Genomic DNA, 24,134 nt, shown 5'->3' on the forward strand with positions numbered 1-24,134 from the left:
AGTGACCGGTCACACCAGGGCACAGACAGCACCATGTGAATAAAGTGTTTACTTTTATGAAGTGGCTTCCTACTCACACATACACAGTTTGACCTGCTTGTCTGATACATTACCTATGTCTTCAAGCATATTTAAGTTCATTTTACTACTACTGAAGTGACACTCAATTACAGGGCAATTATTGAATTCCTGGATTGCTTAATCCCCCCCAGCCACTTTCAGTAAGTGGAAATTACAGTCACTCACACCTTACTGCTTAATTAGAAAATAAAATCACAGTAATTTCGATCCTGAAGATCATAAATTTTGCCATGAACAAACTGTTTCAACTATTGTTTCTCAAATTCTACAAACCAAAATACTTCAAATCCAGAAAGGAACATTATTTCCCCCTGTATTCTCTCTCTATTGGGTAAAGTTTTTATAGGAATCACTTGACATTGACTTAAACTCTGAATACTCAGATCTGTATCTGAGCCTTAAATTCTGGATCTGAAAGAAGATTTTTTTTTTTAAAATGTCACATACCAGTCTGTCCTTTAGCAACAATACTACAAAAGAATACATGAACTCTGGAAGATATGCCCAATTTTTCCTCACCAAGTAACTGCAAGTAAAATTCCAGCTGTGGTGTAAAGAGAAGAACACTGAGGAGCTTCTTCAATAGGTGTAATTTTATATATTTCTTTTTTTTTAAGCTCAGCTTAATTTAAGGAAGTGTAGTCAGAATTTAGTTTATCATGATTAGCAGTGGAGAATACAAATGAGCTCAGCTCTTACAGTGCATATAAATCATGACTTCACAGACAAAATACAGCTTTTTGTAGTAATATATGTGACCCCATTTCTAATGAATTTGGTTTAATACACACAGCTTGTGAAATGAAGTGCAGGAAGCTTAACCTCTGGTTTTGTTCTATATCAAAGAATTTCAGCAAAACAATTAGTTTCCACACCCAAGCTTCACACTGCAAGCATTACTTCCATAATGAAGCAGATACCAGAACTGGTGCTTCCTCCCTCCCTTTCCTCACCAAATTACCAAGTGTCTGCTGCCACTACTCCCTTCACAAATGCAAAGCTCAAGTCTGGGTCACTGCTGGTGACAAAAAAGCAAAGGGCACCAGCAAGAAGCAGGGAGGCAACACATGGTTCTGTTAAAAAAGTAATAGCTTAGTAAAATTTAATAAAATAAGACACACAGACCATAAAATAGCAAAGTAACATTCATTATGTCCTGGCTTTTTTGGCTTCTCAAAAGGAAGGAATTTTCAACAGAATTGTGTTATGTTGACAGAATATGGCTGAAGAGGCATAGCCCCTACAAACACACATTGAGAATTTAGCATATCTCCAGAATTTTGGTATTTTGCTCTGGAATATTGTTATATTTAGAGTGATTCTATCTCCCTCTGCAGTATTGCACTGAAAGAATGGAGCTTTTAGCTCCTGCTCTCACCTGCAGTTTGGTATTTGGGTTTGGTCAGAAAGTAATGTTACTCAAATGAACTTTTTTTTTTTTAAGAAAAAAAATTACATTTGTGGCTGCTGTGCTGGTGCCTTCCTGGTTGAGTTTCCTTTTTACAGTGAAAAGAGGGCAAGGAAACAGCCTAAGGAAACAGATTCTGATGAGTGAGAGATAGATATGATACTCTTCAAGGAACTGTAGATGAGTATTATACTCGCAGAGCTTAAAAATGGCTGGTGGCAGATTATTTTGGTATCTCCAGAGTTTCTACATTCTGAAGTCTCCTAATGCAGCACAAAGCACAGAAAATTGTATACACACATGCCTTAATATCAGAAGCAAAGTCAAAAATCAATTGCTTCTGTGGCAGAACCATCCAGACCCAGCTGCAGTGTAACACCCCAACATCGGTGAAGCTGGTGCAGCCAGACCTTTCCTGCTGTAATTCCATCTCTGCAGAGAGCTTTTGATAGAACTGTTAGAAGATATCCCATCTATCCCTCAACCAGCAAGGCTCTGCCAGCAGCAGACTAGACAGTAGACTTAGGTTCAGTATCCACCTCAATCATTTCCTCTGAAGTTCTCAGTAGACAACTGGTCATGAGATTTAAGAGTCACTCAAAGGCAATGAAAGCACAAAGTCAGCTTTCTATCCCTTTGTCCCATTTCTTGTGCAGTGTGGCTCAAGGGTGAGACTATGAATACCCATCAAAGAGACTCCTCGTGCATGGCTCTGATCTTCCTAGAACTGAATTTGAAAGGAGATAAATAAAGATCAAGGTTTTCCTGTCTAAAAGCAATTCTATTTAAGGGAACTCATTCTGCACAGTGGCATTTTGTGTAATCTAGGTCGAGTCTAAATAAAATGCCTCAAATTAGGGCATTTTTTTATAATGATCTTCAGAATATTACTGGAGCTACAGTGCAATGCTGCAAAATCCTAGAGGAAGTCTAGATTGCAATCAGTTCAGCTAATAATTTATGTGGTCCTAGTGCCCAAATTGCTGATGTCTAGACTTGTTCAGGTACATGCTCACTACCTGCAACAGTGACTGCATGAGTGCAAACTCACCCTAAGCATGTGACAAACAAACCCAAAAAGTAAGCCCTTACTCCAGCCATGCCAAATTCTCATCCAATATGCACAGCTGTGCTGAGGACACCCAACTCTCAGAATTCATTTAGAGTTGGGGCCACTCTGGAATGCTCAGAATTATCAGTTAATTCAATTTGAGATGAAGGAGAAGTCAGAGGAAAATAGAAATCAACAAAACTGCATGCAAAAGTTAATAAGGGGAGGAGAAAAATTACTGGCATTAGTAACAGACACCTTGTATACATGGTTGGGAAAGGTTAAGTTATCATGTGAAGGAGAAGATGGAAAAAGTGAAAAAAGTTATACTTGTGGATTAGTCAATCTCATATATAAATATAACTGAAAATCACTCCAAGTATTCCATATGACAGCCAGGAAGAGATACAATAAACGACTAGGAAGTAGGTAAAAACTTTTCAGATTCACCCCTTTGATAAGAAATCAATAGTAGTGGAGACAGAATGAGGAAAAAGATTGCACTGATGACTGAAATCAATAGCAGTAAACAGCAGACTTCCTTCTTTGAGAGCCAGAAAGCACTTGAGTATGAACAGACCCACAATGACAATCTGCTCATTTTACATTAATTTAAATTAACATACTTGGAAATTGATGAAAAATCTTAAATTCCATTCATGTTAAACTACGTATCAAATCAGCAGAGAACATTCCAGACTTTAATCAATACTTTTCCACTGCTTTCTGTCAACTTGGTGTCAGGATCTAGGAAGCAAAGCATGCCAAGCACAAACTCAGAATCACTGTTATGTAGCAATGTTGTTTAACTGGGATACCATCCCAGATAGGAAAAAAAATTACACAATCCCTTTCTTTTTTTGTTTCAGACTTGCAAAGGAATTCACAGTTAGATATGGTGACCTTCTTCCTATATGACTGAAAAATTTGAAAACCCTCTTTGGAGTAAAACTGCTTCTGTCTGCTTCTTGAGGTTGTCTTTCAGTAGCAAGCATACCACCATTCCTCAGAGGTGTAGCAATCTGACTGTCAGAAGCAAACAAGCTATAGCAATATCTTAAAATGTTTCACATTCCTCTGCAGATGGCTAAGCAAAGACTAAAGTAGTCTCTAAAATCCCTTAGGTTAATTTGAATAAGCATTTGTCATTAACTTCAGACTTTTACCTTCTAGAAAATTGTATCTTGCTTTGAATCAAACCTTGAAATAAATATTTCAGATGGAAAAAACAATACTGAAGTCTGGAGTCCTACGAAGACAACACTGACAGTGGCCAAGCCTGCTGGTATCATGCAGACCTCCAAAAGATGAACAAGATCAGGATTAAAAAACAAAACCAACCAACCAAAAAACAACCAAAAAAATCCCAAAGCCCCTCCTCCCCCCAAAAAACCCAAACCAAACACCAAACTGAAAAACACACCCTAACTCAAATGGAAATTTTGCCTCTGTACTACAATATATCATTTTTCCTGGTCAGTGGCATGTCTCCAGTTTGAGACATGTAATAATATAGCATCATGAAGCTGGGTATCCAAAAATTTCTTCTCTTCCCCATAATACTGTAGACCTTTTACAATTAATTAGTTCCTGTTAGAAAGACAGTAGGTCCTCTGAAACACTTCCATGTTCTTGTATAACAGAAACTGGTAGGAAAGAACCAGTCCAGATTCAAAAGTTTGTATTTTTCCCTCTTCTCCAGTTTAGATACGCTGAGTATCCAATGTTTCCTCTAAAAGCTGCTGACATTCTCACTCCCCAGTGGGCCCCTTGTGGACCCCACGGCCTCTCAGGCCTCAAGAAGTATCTGCACTCCCAGAGAAAAAACAGTTCAGAATTTGGTTGCGTTTTCTTCACTGTTTATTACAGTCTGCGTGTTGGCTTTAGTCAGAACATTCTTCCTCAACCTCCTTTACCTTGCAAACTTCATCTTCAGACTGCAAAGAGGGCTGAGGAATGCAGGGGAATGTCCGGATGCTGTGCGGATCCACCGGAGGCACCAGGGTCAGCGACTCCACGCTCAGTGTATCCGTGTTGTCATCTGTAATTAGGGATATTGTGGGCTGCTGGGCAGGAATCAGGCTGGGAGACAGGTTTGCTGTTTCTATGTCACTGGTTTTCCCAGCATTTCTGCTGGACTTTGAGACAGCTGAAGGAGTTTCATCAGTCAACATCGTCTGACTGGAAATGGCCGTCTGAGGATGCTCTGGAGCTGAAGGGTCATCTAATAAAAGAAAACACCAAGAATAATCAATATTCAATTTAGTATGTACATTAAGCCAAACAATATACTATTATTCATGAGTGTTCAAGAATAATTGGGTGGGAAATGCAGTTCTGTGAAGCACTATGCTTACACATTCACTTTCTAGTAATTAGAAATAAAACAAGATATTATGGAGGCATAACCTAAAATGCCAGCAGGATTCTGTTCAAAACCAGACAGTTTTAGACATTTAGTATTAGAATATGCAGCAATATTAGAAATATTCCTAGAGAGAGGAAATTGAGGGGAAGAATAAGAAAACCTCTCCAGTATTTAGTACCCACTAAAATGAACAGCTACCCCATGCCAGGAAGATCTTTAGAAATAAAAGAGAAACCAAAAAAGAACCACTGTATAGCTAGCTCTCCCAAAAGGTGGCTTGTTTCTTACAAAAATTTGGAAGTCATTCTCTCAATTCATTCTCCAGATTCACATTGAAGTGACACCTCAACCACAGAAAGCAGAACTATGGAAGCACAGGAAGGAGGATAATGTGCTTACTGCAACTGAAAGGTGCTGCAAAATAGGCCTGGTTTATACAGGTTTGTGTCATAGGATTTTTTAGTCCTCCTAAGCATGGAGCATACAACACAAAATTGAGAATAAGCATAACATACCACAGAAAACTGATATGCTACTACACCTTTCCACACTATGAAAACAACTCCAGCATTAACAACTATTTGTACTATTTGTCCTTTTCCCCCTAAAAATCCAAGTGAACTATTCAGTAAACTGTTCATTTGGCTCAGGATGGAGAAGGATGGAGGGGATGAGGTGATACAGCCTTACATGAGCAAGTATGCCCAAAAAAGTCATTTTTTTCTTTTTCTTTTCAGACTACAACAATAGATGCCATTAAAGTAACAGGTATCCAGCTTCAAGACAGACCACTTTTAGAGCTTTTGTAAGAAACAGTATGTGTTCAAGTGTACAGGCATCTGCACAAAGTCTACAAGGCAATGTAGTGAATACAGAAGCTAAGAATTAGGTTCTGCTTTTAATACAGTGACCTTAAAAATATTTCCGTTTCAATATGATTCCAATTAATCCTGGAAAAGAACAGAAAGCATGAACATAAGAAAAAAAAAAAAAGAAGACAAACAAAGCTGAGAAAGGAATGGATATCAGGAAGGGATCAGTGGGATAACAGTAAGGTTATTGATTTTTTTTACCTTGCTGGAAAGATAAACCCAAACAATGGTGTATTTTCACTTCAGAAACCACTCAAATTTACTTTTTGTTGAATCGGTGGCTAAAGCTTCTCGCTTTAATAAAAACAAAATTTACAGACTGTAAAAAAGTCTCCTTTTAAATCAAAGGGACACGACTGGTTATTTTGGAAATATAAGGACAGATTCAAAGTAACTCTGCAGATTCTTTTCAGCTGTCAAGAAGCTTTAGGGAGAATGTAGCAACTGATAACAGAGGAAGTGATGCAAGACTTGCATGGAAAATGAACTGCTAAAACAATAAAATACAGCCTCAGTTCCCTGAATTCCAAGCTAAATGCTACCATTTCAGGATGCACAAAACAGTGAGTCTCTTTGTGGTGATTTTACTTTCTGAATTTATAAAATCTTAAAAGGATATCAAATATTCTTTGCCAAGACTATTTTTTATTTTACTTCTACTATAATGTGAATATTCACCAAAATTCAGGATTCAGAAACTTGAGGCATTCTGGTAAATAAAGGATTCTCAGTCAGTGGCATTCTGCTCAGGAATGTTATATACAGCACATCTCTACTGTGGTTCTGCTATTTCACTTCTGATTCTGCACTTCATTTCTTACATCATTCCTCCCCATTTCCCAATAAAATATCAATATATTTTCTCAATACTTTCATTTACTGAAATCATGAAAGACATACATGTTCTTTTGTTATGCTGTATTGTCCCCAAATCCTTCCATGTAGGTTCTAATCCTGAAGTGACTCCCTTCTTAATGTCACAAAGAGTATTTGAAAAAAGTGCCCATTAAAAAAAAAAAGTATCTGGAGTTAACAAGCCCAAACTTTCCATACAGAAGTCTCAAAAAACATTCAGGAAAAAAAAGATAAAAATATCAAAAAAAGCTCTCAAGCCCACAGGCTACTTGAGGTATACACTTGGCTTGAAAATGCAGCTATAAGCTTGTGTTAGTAGGTTTTGACCGTGATTATCTCTCATATATTTTGGATATAAGCCTAGAGGAGAATAATCCCAGACTACAGACGAAGGAATACAGAGATCCAGCATCTTGGAATGAAAATTTGGTATATGAGACATTATAATGAAAAAAACATCAGACAATCCTCATGATGGAAAAACTTTTTTAATTGAATACCTGGCTTCAGGACAATAATTACTAATGAGAAAATCTTTGAGGCTCAAAATTTCAAAGCCTTTTGAAGTCATGCTCAACTCAGAGAAGGATGTAAATGGATAAATATACATTTAGTATGATCTGAATTATGAAAGTCTCTGAAACTGGAATAAACAATTGGCAAAAAGATGTGCCCTGGGTGAAAAAAAAACCTAAAGAATGGGTTTACAGGAACATCTGTCTCTAGGTAGGTACCAAGACAGGTACACCAAGCTCTGGCTTCTAGAGACTTTTGTGTACCCAGTATGTTTACAGACTCATTTCTCTACCCATTATCTGGAATTTCTGCCAATACAGTGGTTTTCAAAAAAACCCTCAAACTCCTAACATTTGTTTCCAGTCTGACTTTTGGATAGAAAGAAAAAAAGTAATTGTAATTTTTACCTGGATAAAACCACTGATCATTAAGATACGCCCTACTCTTAAATATGAAAAAGTTATCAACTTACTGGAGAACAACATTTCTATTTATCTCTTTCCAAGCAAGAGTGTTCTGGCAAAAAAATATAAGCCAGTTCTGAAACAACACCAAGGAGAGTTCAGCCAGTTTCTTCACACGGTAGTGATGTTGACATTTAGTTCTAACAAACCCCTCCCACATACCTCCAAACTTAAGCACCAAACAAGATTTGAAAACAGGGTGTCATTTTGCAAGTTTTGGGGTATTATTAGCTCTCTGTGGATCCAGTGGCTTCAACAGCCTTAGATGTTTTTCAGCACTTCTGTAATGCTACAGAGATTATCATTATAGCAAAAAAATCCACACCAAATCACTCAATTTCTGTTATATTAACTTATGTTCAGAAGAATTATCAGTGAAAAAAGACAGACCAGAACAGAAAAAGGAAAGAATGAATATCATCTACAGAGAAGTGTTCTAATTTGTACAGTAACATAATATGAAACAATAATGAAAACATAAATTACCAGACATTAAATGAAAAGATGCAAATTAAATCTATAAAGATGAAAAAGGGTGTTTACATAATATAAACAGAGCAAAGTATCTTGGTGCCATGACAGTAAAAAAAAGAAATTAATTAGATACAAGTTAAAGCAGGTTATATAAAAAAGCAGGTCATCTGAAGCATATTTCCATCTTTTTTGCATGTGCTTCCCCTCCTCAGGCAATTAAACAGTCCATAAAGTCATCTGCCTGAGCTTGATATCACAGAAGTATGAAGCTTGTGCCATCAGAGCCCAAGGGCAGTTGGCCATTCAGTTCCGCTGAATGCCTGTCCATTTTACCTGAGCTATAACAGACTCCCTGCTGCTGGCCAAGTTCCTGCATCACTGTCCAGTCAGAGCCTGTGCTCACTCAGTGTCACTACAGCCAGAGCTGCCCTGTGCAAATGAAGACATGGCTGCTTTGAAGCTGGAGACTTGAGAGCACAATTTCCACCTTTGGCAACAGAGCCAAGAGATGTGGGAGAAACTGCAGACAAGGCTCTCAGAAATGGCTCAACATTGCTTTATGATTCTCCCAAACCGAAATGCAGAGACAAAAATCACCACGCTTGCTTTCTTCAGCTTCCTACCTCACTGGCACTGGTGTCAGCATGGAAACCAAGTATGTTCTATTAACAAGTGTTATGGGCTCGTGAAAGCTTATGGAGGAACCTGCCTGAGTGGGTATTGCGGGAGTTTCTGCTGCAGCTGCTGCTCGAAGACCTAAACCCAGTGTCCGCCGTGACTGTCAGCCTCCGACAGACTAAACACCCGCCGGCGTCCTTTCCTGCCAGACCTTACTAGAGGAAAACACAGCGATATATCATACACAGGCTTTAACAGGGACACAGGGGAGGGAAACTGGAATGAAGACAAAGGATAAATGTTAGAGCAGCAACAAGAATAAGTGACAAGGACGCATCCGGAACTGCTGGTATCTTGGATACAATCTGATGCCGCATCAAGAGCTTTCTAAGTTTGGGAAATACTTCTGGAGCTGGAAGTATTCATTCTTCAGGAATAAATGAGTTTAACTGAATTTAATTTTTGCTCCCCTCTCTGAAAAGGTTCATAATGCAGGTTTGGTTGTGTCTGGCAATACCAGCAGCACTTACAGTGAGGAGGGACTGGCAGGCATTTATTTGCATTCCAATCTCCTCACATGCTTTAGAAATCTCGAGAGAAGTTATTTATCACAAGTTCTGGTGACACAGAATTATTCTCCTTTTCCCTGGCCATAAATTATGTGAGGTGTAGTACTGTGCAGGTGACAGCACTGCAGATCATTCAGCCCTACAATTCTATCATCTACATTATAATGAATTACAATGATTATAATAAAGCTAAACACAGTGTTTTAAAAGATAGCAGCAGTTCAGATGATGATGCTTGGTGCACAGAAAGTTCCTAGAAAAGAAACTTTCTAAGAACAAAAGTACTTCCTCAGCTAGTTGAAAAATTACTAGCATCATAGAACAGGAGATCAAACCACATTTACATCACTGATTATAGAGGGAAGAGACAGGGGTGGTTTCAATAAGATGGGAGGCACTTCTCTTACAGGCTCTCCATGCTTCATTAATCATTCTCTCCTTGGAATAAAAATTTAATTTTACAGACTGGAATCCAATGTTCTCTGCAACAAGGGACAGCTCTTAGTACTTATTTTAGGCCTTTTATCATCAATATCTGCCAGAAGTGTGAAATACAGCGTAAGTGGCACAGAAGATCAGTGCCTTGTGAAGTCCTCAATATCCATTGCTCCAATGTAAACATTTTCTTAAGTACTGAAGCCAATTGCTTTTTAAAGTTAAGACAACTTAAACAGGAATAAAATACAGTGTAGATGACATTAACACATTTGTAATTCTGGAAGGCTGCTAACTTACAGTAAGAGAGCTTCTATATCTAATCTTTGACATATATAAAAATAAGCACTTTAAAGGAGTGCTCGGTTCCAGCAAGGTTAGCCAAGACATGACTGTATTCTAACCTCTGAAACTTGATGACTAAAATCTGCCTAGAAAGAAAACATTTCTACTTTATGCACAGCAACTCTTCAAAAGGACATGTTCATTAAAAAAAATAAATCACATAAATACAAAGAAAAAACCCAAACCAACAGCAGCATTTGCAGAACCTGATACTGCCTTTTCTGTCATTAGGGATTCTGCTTTCTTTAAGGGATGACTTCTGCCTTTCCAATTTTAAAGAACTGTGATCTCATAAGGGGCTAAGCTTAATTCCCAAATACTACAAAGGTGGGAGCTGCTAGGTTTTAAAATATCTGTGCCATAAAGCAGTGTGACAATTGTTAGGTACGATAGCTGATAAAAATCATAAGAGTTTATTTTACTCATGACAAGGCAGTTAATGCAACACTGTGGGATTGCTTGATGCAGGTAGGGTGATACAAGTAAACTATTTTTACAAAACACCAAATTAACAATTTTTCCCTGTCATGCATTTTTGAAAGCTCTTTTGCTGTTTAACCTTTAACATATACTCTATGTTGTAACATTGTTTTCTCTTAACTGACACACACTTTGTCTTTATTTTGTTCTCATCTATCACTGTTTTATGTTAAAGTTGGTGAGTATGTTCCAAATCTTATTTCCTGAAACAACTCTGAGAAGATTTACAAGTACCATCTCAAATATATCAAACCCCTAACAGTTTAAATCAATAGCAACTGTCAACAGACAGTAGTTCAGGACACTATGATCACAAGTTTACAGTACAAAAAGCTCTGTGGTTTAAAATGTTGCTCTTAAGGGAGGTAGTTGAGGTAGTTTCCTTGAAGTTCACATACTCATCTCCCCTTTATCTTGTCTGGCCTTCTTGACTGAAGTTCCTGAGCAGCTCAGCATGTTCTTCATGCTCAACAACCCCAGCAGTTGCCAGAACAAACAGGGGAGCAGGGAAGGAGGGAGGGACAGAGAGCTCATACATGTGCTTGTGTGAGTGTGTTTAAAATGGAATGGGAAATGAGACGGGAGATTCAAATGTGACAGATGGTGGCAGCATTCAAGTGCTACCTTGGGACATAAAACAGCTCTTGGGAACTACTTGCTGCTCATCACCTACTTATTTGCTCCTCTAAGGGGCCACTTCACATCATGCAAGCCTCTTCTGCTTACAGTCAAGTAAGGCAGGCTAGTTCCAACTGTCCTCAAACGGTTAAGGGGAAAATCACTGCATTTTGCATTGAAGTGGGTGAATACCAACAGTTGTTTCCATATCCCAGCTGAGTGGTCAGTAAGACCTGATACAACACACAGTAATGACACTGTCACTTATTTCAGCAGAGTACTTTTCTGTTCACACAGAAGCCTATCTGGACATGCCAAAGGGATCATCTCTGTCGTGACCGTGTTCCTGGCAAGTTTCCAGTACAGATCTCAATTACAAATGGTATAAAAGGGAGAACATTAATTACAAATTTGCAGTAAACCAGTCAAATCACTGAATGCAGAAACATTGTTCCCAAGAATAGACAACAGTATTGATCGGACACCAAAGATTAGCCAAAAGTGTCAACAGAGCTCCCTGGGTTGGGGAAAACCTTCCCCATATCCAACTCAAAAAAGACCTACCTCCATGGATTTCAGAATTCTCTCTAGTCTATACTGAGGACCTTGAGACACCATCACCCCCTCAGCTACAGCTATTTAAAACATTATTCATTACTGGCTGCAACTACACCAGCAGTATGGTACAGACTTCTGAAGAATCATGCACACTTACTGTTTTGTTTGATTTTAGGAACAGTTTCCGTGCATTAATGACATTCCTTCACAAGGAAACCAAACTACAACATATGCTACATCTATGCACCAAATACACTTCAAATATTAATAGAAACGTATGCCTGAACTAATAACTGATCCTTCAGACAATCCCATACATGACAGGAATTCTTGGTCCTAAAGGTCAGGGTAAATATGGTCCACAGCGAAATCCCTGAGCCATCTCAGTACCACCTGTGCATTGTCCTACTGCAACAAACTACCTGCTCAGGCACCTACAGTCACTGTCTTCCTCTTTGTTACTGTCCCCTGAGCAGAACAAAACCAGGAGTTGAGCTGCAAAGTCATCCCTGCAGCAGGTCAGTGAAGCTGCTGACCCCAGACTGAAGGAGCTGATGCACATTCTCATATTCACCTCCTCTGACTTTACTGAAGGTCACTGTGCTTATGGTGGTGGGGCACAGAACTATATCCTCACAGCTACATTTGCTAAAAGCACCTGCATCAGTGTGCCCGGATCCTGGGCAAAAAAATCAAACCCCACCCAAAGACTGTTTTCTTGCATGGCACGAGGCATTTTGCACACGCTTTATGATTAATTCACAGGGAAGATCAAGGTGGGCAGTTCATGCAATGTAATCAGTATGTGCACACTGAAAGCAGGCTTTTATGAAAACCTTCCCTCTGTTTTTTGTTCTGTTCTGGTTTTTGTTTGTTTGTTTGTTTTTTGGGGGAGGTTGGTTGTTTGCTTTTGGGGAGGGTAGGGAAGAGTTTGTTTTGAGTTCTTGGTTATTGTTTTTATTTTTTTTTTTTTGAAAACAAAAACCAGCCTTCTGTCATCAGGCTTTTTAAACTGCAGGAAAACCAGAATTTTATGTTATACAAATGCCAACATAGCGTGTAAACTACAGTCTGTGATTATTCTTTGATAAGGCACTATCTTTTTATGCTTGATGAGTAATTATGTGTTCTGGATCTAGGCATTTTTTCATAGAAGCCAGATTATATGCATTTGAGAGACCTCATTTTGAAATGTAGTACAGTCTTGCTTGATATTTCTGTGAACTGGTATGTGGCTTACAACAACAAAAATAATTTAGATTCTTTATTTTCATTTCCTTTACCACAGTTTTCTCTTAGCTGCTATTGGCAAGAACTTGTGGTTACATTTCTCTGATCACAGATGATTTAAATACAGCAAGGATATTGCACATGAGCCTTTTTACACTGCTAAGGAGAAACAGGTCATCAAACAAATGTTTTCTTGTAGTGCCAATCCATATTGAGAGTTCTGACAAATAAATGATAGCACCTCTAGAGTCTAGGTGCTGAATGCTTTACATATTTATTGTTCATAAACTTCATAAGCACCCTCTCCTCACCCTCTCCAGCAGTATTTCTTGCAGGGATAGTCACTTTAAACATATAATGCACATTGATGTGCTGACACTGTTCCAGTGAAGGCTACAGAACACTAAATGCCTAACAAAGGTTGCATCATTTCCTGTAGGACTGCAACAAAGTTTAGATCTAGCTGGGGCTTCCAAAATGGTATGTCTTAGAAGGGGTAACCAGAACATCCCTCTCAAGGAGTGATCAACATTGGAAATGACCAGTAAAATGAGGGAGTTACTTGAAAAGGTCCTGAGAATCAGGTTCCCTCTTTTGTTTTACAAGCAAATGAGGCAGAGGAGATCAGTGCTAGCACAAAAGCAGCTCAGCATGGACCCTTCAGCATTTACTTCTTGTTTAGTCTCCAGCCTGAGGCTTTACCTCACATAATTTGCACTCAGAACAGATACCATTACAAGATTCTCTACAATTACTGTCCAAAAAGGAGGAATGGTGTTCTAATTAGAGGGTGTTCTAATGCAACAAGAAGTTCCAATTTAAACATACCCACTAAATATATTGACCAGTGCAAACAAATGGGGGCCATGTTTGTGAAAGTTACACTGTCACTATTTATGTTGCAGCCTCTTCTGGATCAATGGAACAGCTCCTGACTGGTGGTGTTCAGCCACAAGAGTGTTATTGCAAAAGCTTTACAATATTAACATCCTAAATAACTATTTTTCAAATATTTCATATTTGGCCCATTGTTACAAATTAACATGAGTATCAGAAAAACACACAAAAGCAAATGTCACCCAGTTCAAAAAAGATGGAGATCAACTTATCCACTAAGGTGAAAGGCTAACAGTTTAGATTACAAATTCATGCAAAGAATACTTTAGTTAACACAAGCAAAACAAACCATCAACAAAAAAAACCCCACAACATTCTAAACTGTGTGTGCTAGGAGAAAAGACAGACAAGCAGGATATTGTTTCACCAGTACTTAAAATCATTACTGAAAGATGCCAAGTATTTATTAGAGTTCCAGAAAGTTGAAGAGATCATTAAAATTTGCACCACAATTTACTTTTAATTGGCTTAGTTGAATCATCAAGTGACCTAAAACCATAAAGCCCTATTGTTTTTAATCCAATAACACAGTAACTTAATTTTACAATAAACTACCCTATATCCCTTAGTGCCTGGGCTGAAAATGGTGATTGAATACCTGAGGGGCTCTGTGCAGCAGAAGGAGTGGATGTCGAGCTCGCAGTCACCGAATCACAGCGCCCTGTGCTCCCACTGCCACTGGAAGGTGATGGTGATGAGAGTGGGGAGGGATGGTGCTGATTTATACACTGGGCTACAGCAAAGCCTGCAAAACAGCACAGTGAAGCTTACAAGTTAATTATTACCCTGAAAGAGTTAACCTATTGAAGAAATTGGGGAAAGCTAGGAGCAAATACTGTATCAAAGTGGTGCTGATTTCATGTAGTGACCCAGAGGACCCACTGAAAGCTTTAAAACACAGAAATGACAAGTCAGGAAAATGCTGTGAGCAGCAACACACACTGACAGGTTGTGCTACAAGAAAACACAATGAAGAAAGCACAGAAAAAAGCTAACAAATACCAGTCCTGTTAATAATCTGACTTGATCTGCACTCCTGCCTCCTACCCCAGATGCTTACAGTCTAGAACTAGACTCAAAGCCACTTGCACAAACACAATGCTATCTGCATTTCTGTCATACTTGCATCATAGTTCTAGATGGGTGAATGTTACTTTTACTGAGCTTTTCTCTTATCTAAGTTACAACTTGTTATGTCCAAGATGAATATCACTTGAAAGAATTAAATCACCACCACGGCAGGAGCCATCTATTTTGGTGAAAAACAAAACAGTTTGGTGAGGAGCTAACTATCCCATAAATGTAAATAAATTCATGTATTTTATTTCAGAAACCAACCTGATTGATCTTCTACAATCACTTAGATAAGTTAAACTGAGGTCACACACAGTGACGCCTGACAGTCTGCAAAAAGTTAACCACAAACTGACCTACCTCAAACGTGAAAGACTTCTGTATCACTGGCCCTGAGTGCTGTAGTTTTTAATCACAGAAAATGTACATTAGGTTTCTCATACACACTTCATATTTTGAAATACCAGTTAGAAGTGGGAAACAAGGAATAATCAGTGGACTCCTGACCACAGAAGTGAGGCAAAGTCAACTGCTAATGTGAACGAAATTTGTTTTAAGAACAGCTACTAAAGCCACTGGTATAGAAGTGCTTCCATCAAGATATTTTTCTTCCCTTACAGTGCTGGAAAAAGCTGTACCTTCTATATTCACAAAAGGTTTGCACTTCAAGAGAGGAGAAATCTTCCATCCTCACCAAAATAGAAGAAAACAGTAAATAAGGTCTGCCCTGACTATCACAGGGAAAGTTGGCCTGATTCAGCAGGATTGCCTGCCCAAACTTCTTCAGAACAGCACTCAGGGATTTGTGTCCTTACAAGGGAGCATTTGCTTCAAAATGATCTTAACACAGTTTCTCTCCCAATACAACTGCAGAGGAAGGATTTGAAGTTAACAAAAAGTTAATTTAGATAGGAGGGAAAAGTAAGCCTAAATCATTCAAAATACTGTAACTGGGAAACTACTGACCAAGAACAAATCTGCTAATCAGGAAACTCCTTCAGGAAATACTTGCAAAGACAAGGGGAGCAGAATTAATCACAGCTACAGGAAGTAAAATTAACTTAGAAGGTTCTAGAGCTGTCTTTTTCATTACTTTATGACTCTCAAGTTGTGATTGTGGTTGCTAATGAACAAAAATATTTCCTTTCCAGTAGTCATGATTCTGCTTTAACATACATTTCTATTAAAGACTCAGCAAAGTATTACTGTAAAGATGTGCTTCCCAATTCCTTGGAGATCTTATTTGCATAATCACGTTTCATAGGGCTGTGTTTTCTTTCCTAAAACATGTATCAACAGCTATCCTCCTACTGCATTTTACACAACAGCAGCAAAATTTCATGCCAAAACCTGAAATAGCTTCTTAGCTTTTCTTTAAAGGAACTTTTTCTTAAGCAATTAATGCAAATCTTCCTCCTAAACTGGGAAAAGCTTACCTACTGTCTTATAGAAGTTTTCATGTGAAAGACAGCCTTAACCATAAATTCTCCTATAAATAAAAATGGAGGTGAGGAAAAGGGGAAAGGGCACCGGTGGCAGAAAGCAGGAAGAGGGAAAAAAAAAAAAAAAGAAGCCTGAGAAGTAGAAATAAAATCTTGGCCAAGAAAGCAGTAAATGTTTTCTCATTGCAAACCATATCCTCATTGCCCCAGTGTCTTCTGGGGCAATTTCTTTCTATTCTGTTCTTCTATACATTGTTATCTTATTACAAATTCTCATATCATACTTAAGTAAACTATTCCAATCTGATGTTCCAACAGTAGCTGTGGACCAAACTTTATATAGAATTCTTGCCTGTATTTTCTTTTTCATTCAAAGGGTTACAAAGCTATAAAAGATGATTTTTTCCTTCAGATTTTAAAATGAAGGTGGTTATAGTTTGCTTGCCATGGCTAATGTTAGTGAGAGGTTTTTTCAGCTTTTCCCCTTCAAATCATATCATCATCATTATATACTAAGGTATTAACAATGGATAAAATAGTAAGAGATATTTATTGATTTCTTTTGCTTTTCAAAATAAATTTACTCAGTAGGTAAGCTACCACACTTGTTAAAATATTTAGATGTACCTTTTGCTGGAAATCATTAAGATTTCCCTTAAGACACACTGGGAACATAAATCTCAGAATAGAGCTGATACTTGAAACTAATACTTGAGTTTGCTTGGAGAGGAAGTCATTATTTATTTACTTTCAGCAGAAGACCTGTGTTCACAGGGCCCCTACCAAATCTGCTGGTTTCTTTGAAAACAATATAATTATTACATAGAGTGCTTCAGAAGTATCACATTCATACACAGATGGTGAACAGTTCAGCCAGCTAAACTACCCCTAGAATGCTCTAACATTCTAGCAAAGGCCATTAACTTAAAATAGACCCTGAAGTATATTAATAGTCATGACCTCATGATGATAAAATTGATCAAGTGAAGGCTTTTGCTTATGCTGCTCTCTGATAAGAACTGCCCAGTTTATCAGCCAGTTGGCTGGGATGATTCCAGCATCTCACTGCCTTTGCATAACACTCTATAAAACATACAGGTTAACAGGGATGTTCTGGAGCATGGTCTGTTATATTCTCATCACCTTTCACATGTCTTGCACAAAATCTGGTTTTAAGCTACAACAGTCCTCACTCTCTTCCCCCCAGGATACCAAGAAGCACTTTAAAAAACATTTTAATTTTGTGCCATGAAACAATAAAGAAAAACAAAGCACAGTTTGCCTACAACAAGGTAACTGCACACTCTCTAGTGAAATATGGAAAGCTCTATTTATGCACTATGACAGAAACTGAACCAGACCAGACTGAAATAAGTGTTCTTGAAAATTCTGAATTCATTGACAAGATGGATTAGGGAACTGATTCAACAGTTGTATTAAAATCCTCCACAGACCAAAATTTGCAGGAGAGCTGAAAACATTTATATTATTGTTAATGTCTTAAAAACCACACTGAGTGTACAGCACCGACAGCTAACACAGTCCTACTAAAAGTAATAAATAAGCTTCCAAAAATATTGCCAAAACACATAGTTCTCCTTTAAATCTAGAAAGGACATCATCACCAAGAGAAAGTATAATTTGTTTCTTAAAAGTACCATCAAATTAACTGACTGTACGAGCTTTGCACAACTCTTAAGCACCAGATGAAGGTGTAGCATTAAGAAATGAATACATGAAGCCAGTAATTTAACTGCAACTTCTTCAGTCATTGTTTCAAAAGGCAAAAAAAATCTTCCTCTTGAAGTAAAAATCACAGTGGGCCTGATTAAGGGATAAGCACAAACAGATTCCTATGATAATCACTCAGAACTAGGAAACCTCATTCATCCATGAGCAAGAAAGAGGCATTTGATATTTATTTTGTAATCAGATGTAAAACAGGATGTGAATCCATTTTTTATTATATTACTGGCTGCCATAAAACGCACTTCAAAGATCCTGCACTTGAAATACTTCATGTTCTGTGCCTCATTTCTTGTACTTTGTGCCAAATAAAAGCTTCAGAATACTTTTTCCTCTAGATTTGCAAGTGCAAGTCTCCAGTTCCTGGAATTCAAAGGAAGTATGTGCTTGTTGGAACAAATTACCATATTGCACCACCTCCAATATCCCCCCCTGAAATTAGTAGATGAAGTCACTTGTTAGGAACACAAGGGCACGTGTCTTAGAGAAAGTTGAAACAGTAACCCCGGGGCACCTTTCCAACCACACCTTTTCCCTGGAAGTCATGTCAAATAAGGAAATACTCTCCCATCATACAACATACACTTGTCTTTTGAAAAACCTGACTGGCAATATCTATGGTTTTATAATTTCTGTTCCCCAGTCAAGACTCAGGAAAACTGAGCTCCAATTCAGTCTTAAAGCAGTTAAAACATCTGTGGTGTAAGTAGGGCACTTGAATTTTGAACCACTGAATCACATTTAAAGAGAAATGCTGACTTCTGTGAAAGGATTGGCAACAAGTGGGGTAAGGACATTGTATCTTTTTGTATAATACAGCACAAATAAGTACTTTCAAGCAGTATGAAATTCAACTTTAAAATGACTCAAGACCAAATGAGAAAATTTCACCATCTGGAAAAGAAATTCTGTGGAGAAGTCAGTTTGTGAAACAGATAGTAAGAGACAAAAAGCAAAGAGCCCATTGTTTTAGAATCATTCCTTTAATCCCAATTCCAAGCTAATGTTTTAGGAGCAGGTGTGACCCTCTTCTCTCTTGCTGGCTTTAAGGTAAATGAAGCAGTTCACAGTATCCTGGTTATTTTTACAATCTGGCACAAAAACCATCATAACCAAATTAGAGGAGGAAATACAACTGACAGATGTGTTGCATAAATACTGAGTATGCAAAACAGGATTGAATCTAAGTTGATTTGTAAAGGAAGTCAAAGTATTAAGATATTCCCAGCATATTTGGGGACACTGCCATGAAGTATTGCTCACAACACACCCAGAACACACCCCCGGTATTGTTTCTCAAGGAGTAACTTTTTCCATAAGCCTCACGCTGGACTTGTGTGTTCAGGAACATATTGCAGCAAGCTTTTCACTGCTTATCCAGATTACAATACAGTTTTTGTCAGTGAATGCTGCTCTCACCTGGGACTTTGTCAACAGATGCAAAGACAGAGCGCTGCACTGTGGGGTCGCTGCTCCCACGGCGGGACTGGTCGTAGAATCTGAAGGGAAGGTGCTGGGCTGAAGCTCCAGAGCTGTGTCCAAAACCCATAACTTCAGTTGAAGGCTGAACAGGAAGATCCAGGAGAGCTATGTTTAATCACAATTGATAATTTTTGTTACTCAAAAATACATAAAAGGAAGAGGAGGTGAAAATAAAATTGATAGTTTGTTCAGGATCTTAAGACTAAATCAGATTTTTAACGTGACTTGTCTGCATTTGCCTGTTAATTATGGTTAAAATTTTGTTGGAAAACAAGAGAGACAACACTTCTGGCAACCTGTTCTACCATTGCTGTCCACATCACATTCACACTAAGGAAACCCCAGAATAAACAGTGGAGGGCTAAAAAAACCAGGATTGCAGGAAGCTCTTTGCACTAAACAAGCCATAGGAGTTATTAAAAATAAAAAATCCTTTTGTTTTTCCCTGTACAAATAAAGTAATTCATTAGTTACAACTGAACACTGCAGAAAGCCACTGAAAGAGACAAACTCCTTTAAACTGGAAAAAAAATGCCTTTGCATTACCATTGAACTTAAAACTTTTAATATCAAGTAAATCTGTATCACCCTCAGACTTGCTTTAAATTTTTTTATATGAAGCAAGCCATAAAAGTATGACATATCCACTTTATAAACTCCAAGTATAAAATTCTTTATTAGCTTCCTACACATCCATAATAATCTTAAAGCATCTATAATCAGAATAATTCTCTGGCCAACTCAGTAATTTTAATACCAGCTATTACTTTGTTTTTCACAGTTCTGATTAGTTCATTATTGCTCTTGGACTATCCAAGTAACTTAGATAACTTCTTTTTATTTGCACACTTATTTTCCTTCCTATATTTCAGAGCTTCTTTTTCTGCACTCAACAGTTCACTCAGTTTACTGGTAAGCTTCAATTTACTCTTCACTCAATATTCAAGTAATATTTGAATCACTGCTATTTCCTCAAATTAACTCTTTCCTTCATGTCTTCACAAGCATTTCCCCCAAACACAGGAATTTAGTGTTGATGTGTCACGCAACATTTTGGATTGCTCATCATCACCACATCCAAGCATTATCATCAAGACCATCAGGACACCATCCAACTCAAGTAAACTGAGCTCCAGTTGAGTCCTGGGGCAGCAGGACATCTGCTTTCTATTGGAATTCTGAATCACTGAACCACACTTGAAGAGAATTATTGTGTTTTGTACAATAATTGGCAGCAAGTGGCAACAAGACAGGATTCCTCTTTCATCCTTTCCTGAGCTGTCTGTCATAACTATGAAACCACATATTTCACTCCAGTAAAATCTATCACTTGGAAACTCGGCACTGCTTTACAGCTTTCTGTGGCCACCACTTTGTAAGGTTTCTGTACCTCACCCCTGTGTTACAGAGTGATTTGCAATGGCACACGAGCCTTGTTGCAGACCCATTTCCCAGTGCCCACCCACCTGCTATCCTCTGCATTTTCATGCGCCGGGCCTGGATGCGGCCCTTGGCCAGGCGCTGCTTGGCGATAATGCAGCGGATGTGATCCGAGAAAATGAACGTGGCCTGGAGGATGGGGAAGGGCTTAGAGTGAGGGCTTGAGGCAGGCTTGTGGATGATTATGTTCAGAGCTCTACTGTCATCCTCTACTCCTGTCACCTGCATGTCCTAAAGAGAAACAGAAGGCAAGTAGCTAATGAAAAGCAAGCTTTTTTAAAACTATAGGTTAAGCATCGAAATTAAAAGAAAATGCTATGAATGTTGCATTAAAGCTCTCATAAAGACAGTTTCCGTGGTAAAAACCCCAGCAAAATAAAACCAAAACAACCTTGGTTTGCAACCTTGTGCAATTTGCACAACCTTGGATTTACTCCTTCAGAAATTGGCATTCAGAGAGATTTAAGTCAGTTTAAAATTCAACTAAATTATCTGAACATAGCAAATTTTCAGGAGATAAAAACGAGGCAAGGAGACACAAATGAGAGAAACTTCCTAAAGCTTTGGAAATCAATTAGATAAGCACAGATCATTTTGAAGCTGCAACTTGTCACCTTCCCTACTCATGGAGGAAGACCTTGAAAAGTTCATTACTCTGCTACTTGAGCAAAGTGCTTGGGACTCAATCCTAGGTGGAAATGACTTCACTGTTCAAATGAACACAGCCCAATATTTACTAGGAAAGTCACCTCATCTTCAAGTATGTGTCTACTTAGCTGTGTAAACTTCTTCAGAAAATCAGAGATGTTTTAAAAGGCAGGAAGCAGAAAAAAGATTAGTAACTGAAGAAGCAAGTAAGCATTGTACAGAGCTTAAATACGAAAGCTAATATTGGTATTACTATTTATCCAACACAAAATGTAGATTTTCAGGTGAGAAAAAGTAACCACCTAGATTACAACTTCTCTTACCTGCAAAAGGCCTGCAAACTTTACTACTCCCCATCCAAGTCTGGCAATATCTGGTTCAACCAAACTCATCTGGTAAATATCCACAGCCAGGAATCTTTGAACTTGACCCCCATCCTTTGTTATCACTGTACAAGCAATTAGATCACTGTTATCTGAAGGAAGAAAGGAAGGAAAAAGGTTATTTAATCACTGAAGTTGAGGATTCTGGGGTCTGAATGTTTTACATAACATAAAATGTTAATATATAAAAGCATCTTGACAACACATGGTTACAGTTTTTGTTTGCTCTTTTAATAAATATTTTAAGTTTTGCCATAATATTTATAGCTACATAGAAAGGGCAAGTTAGATTTTAACAACAGTGGTTCAGACATCTGAAGATGGGTATTAACATATATAAGACAGGTATTATACACACCTTGCTTTCTCTTACCACCTTCATTATCTTTCAGTAACACAGGTCCCCTCATCTCAGGAGTGAAATTGCAACAGTGCTGATGTGTCTCACTAAGTGAAGTCTCAAAAAGTTTTGTTGGAAGACCAAAGACAGTCCTGCACCACTGCAGGCAATTATTTCTACCTTGTTAGAAACTCTGGCTCCTGACACAAGTGACATTTGCACAGGTCTGAAACCTGATATTCTGACTGTTGGAAGCCCTTCAAGATTACATGGATTCTCCAGGCAAACTGTAGCAGGCTTTTGCCAATATTTGTTAAATGAGGTGATATTTTTTCCTTTACCCATGCATTTTATTCACTTATATTGAACAAACATACCCTTTCTTTACCATTACTCCAGGACCCCTCCAACAAGCCCCCAAACAAATCCTCCTGTATCTCCTCACTGCCCTTGTTCCAGTTCAAATCCATTGTTCTTGAAAAGGGATTCAATCACCTTCTTTACACCACCTGGAATCTACCAAGCACCCCTTAAACTGCCACAATTTCTAGCAGACCTTTGCTAATCTTAACTAGAGTTGCTTTTTCCTGTGCTTCAAACTCTTACTTTCATTCATATACTTGATATACACAGGTCTTTTTCCACTCTCTTATCTAGTACAATTTATAGCAAGTAAAATATTCTGAACATTATACAAAACAGTAGAACTATTTTAAATTTACTCATCCAAACATCTAACCAAGTATTTAACACCATATTTCATCCTAGAAACATTTGCAGGATAGATACAAAAGCTACAAGTGGAAGCACACAGCTTTTCACAGTGGCAGGTTATACAACTACAGGCAACAGCCACAAATTACGGTTGGGAGGTGGAAGAAATTCCTTTGTGCATAATACAGCACAGCATGTTACCCAGAGAGGCTGTGGAATTTATATCACCAAAGGTTTTCAAGTTTCAAAAAACCAAAACCAACAATCCTCCCCAAACCAACCTCCTCTTCCTCCCAAAAATCCCCCCACACCACAAGCGTGAGGTCCCTTCCAACTAACATTTCTCTGAATCTGCAAATTACCCTTTACCAGCAGGATCCATTCAAAATTGATTGGGTGATAGGAGATGAAAAATGGAACCCTAACACAATTAAAAGAGGATAATTAATGCTAATCCAGTGTGAATTTACTGTGAGCTTTTGAAATTTGAGAAAACAAGTTTAATCAATAAATGCAATACATACAGGACGTGATACATTTACACGAGGATTGATTGCTATTACCTTCTCACAGCCCTAGAAGGCTCAAGAAATCCATACAGGATTGGCAAATATTACTAGAGGAGCCTGTGGAAGATTTATTCCTGTTTAGAGAAGGAGCTGAGACACCAGGCAGAGAATCTTAGAGGAGATCTAAAATGGCAAAGTAGGCAACTGAATCCTACTGAATATTATTGTGCCACTGGCATTCTAATAATCTGAACAATAAAAGACAAGCCACAGAAACAGAATAAAACAAGAAAATCCATGTCAATATTTATAAAGTTTTCAGTGCAACAGCAAGCAGATTAAAATACCTGGAATTATTGCTGTACAAATTCAACTGCCCGACTACAAAAATGTACTTCAGGTAAAGAACTTAAGGGGCAGAAGTTGCTTTCCAGAGCCGAAAGTTTTCATTTCAGATCTGACAAAAACTTGAAGTAAAACTGTAAAAATTTATCAAAGAACAGAAGGAAAAATTACT

The 24,134-nt window shown here is 38.1% G+C and overlaps 1 protein-coding gene across 4 annotated transcripts in view; it reads right to left on the reverse strand.

Annotated features, from left to right (window-relative positions):
* Window positions 1–1,541: 1,541 nt before the first annotated feature.
* The window catches only part of CLEC16A (C-type lectin domain containing 16A), a 54,518-nt gene continuing 31,925 nt past the window's right edge, over window positions 1,542–24,134 (reverse strand). The window contains exons 19-24 of one of the 4 annotated variants that reach the window (XM_018067462.3): window positions 21,995–22,146; window positions 21,050–21,254; window positions 19,521–19,688; window positions 14,438–14,584; window positions 8,799–8,918; window positions 1,542–4,764 (exon numbers count right to left, since the gene is read on the reverse strand). In XM_018067462.3, coding sequence (XP_017922951.1) covers window positions 4,424–4,764; window positions 8,799–8,918; window positions 14,438–14,584; window positions 19,521–19,688; window positions 21,050–21,254; window positions 21,995–22,146 — 1,133 coding nt within the window. In that variant the 3' untranslated portion in view covers window positions 1,542–4,423. Of the gene's footprint in view, window positions 4,765–8,798; window positions 8,923–14,437; window positions 14,585–19,520; window positions 19,689–21,049; window positions 21,255–21,994; window positions 22,147–24,134 lie in introns of those variants that run through there. The other 3 variants (XM_018067464.3, XM_018067463.3, XM_018067465.3) reach the window with 3 other exon arrangements.

This window comes from Manacus vitellinus, unplaced genomic scaffold (genome assembly GCF_001715985.3).
Source record: "Manacus vitellinus isolate BGI_N305 unplaced genomic scaffold, ASM171598v3 scaffold_12_pilon, whole genome shotgun sequence".
Classification (NCBI taxonomy): Eukaryota; Metazoa; Chordata; class Aves; order Passeriformes; family Pipridae; genus Manacus; species Manacus vitellinus.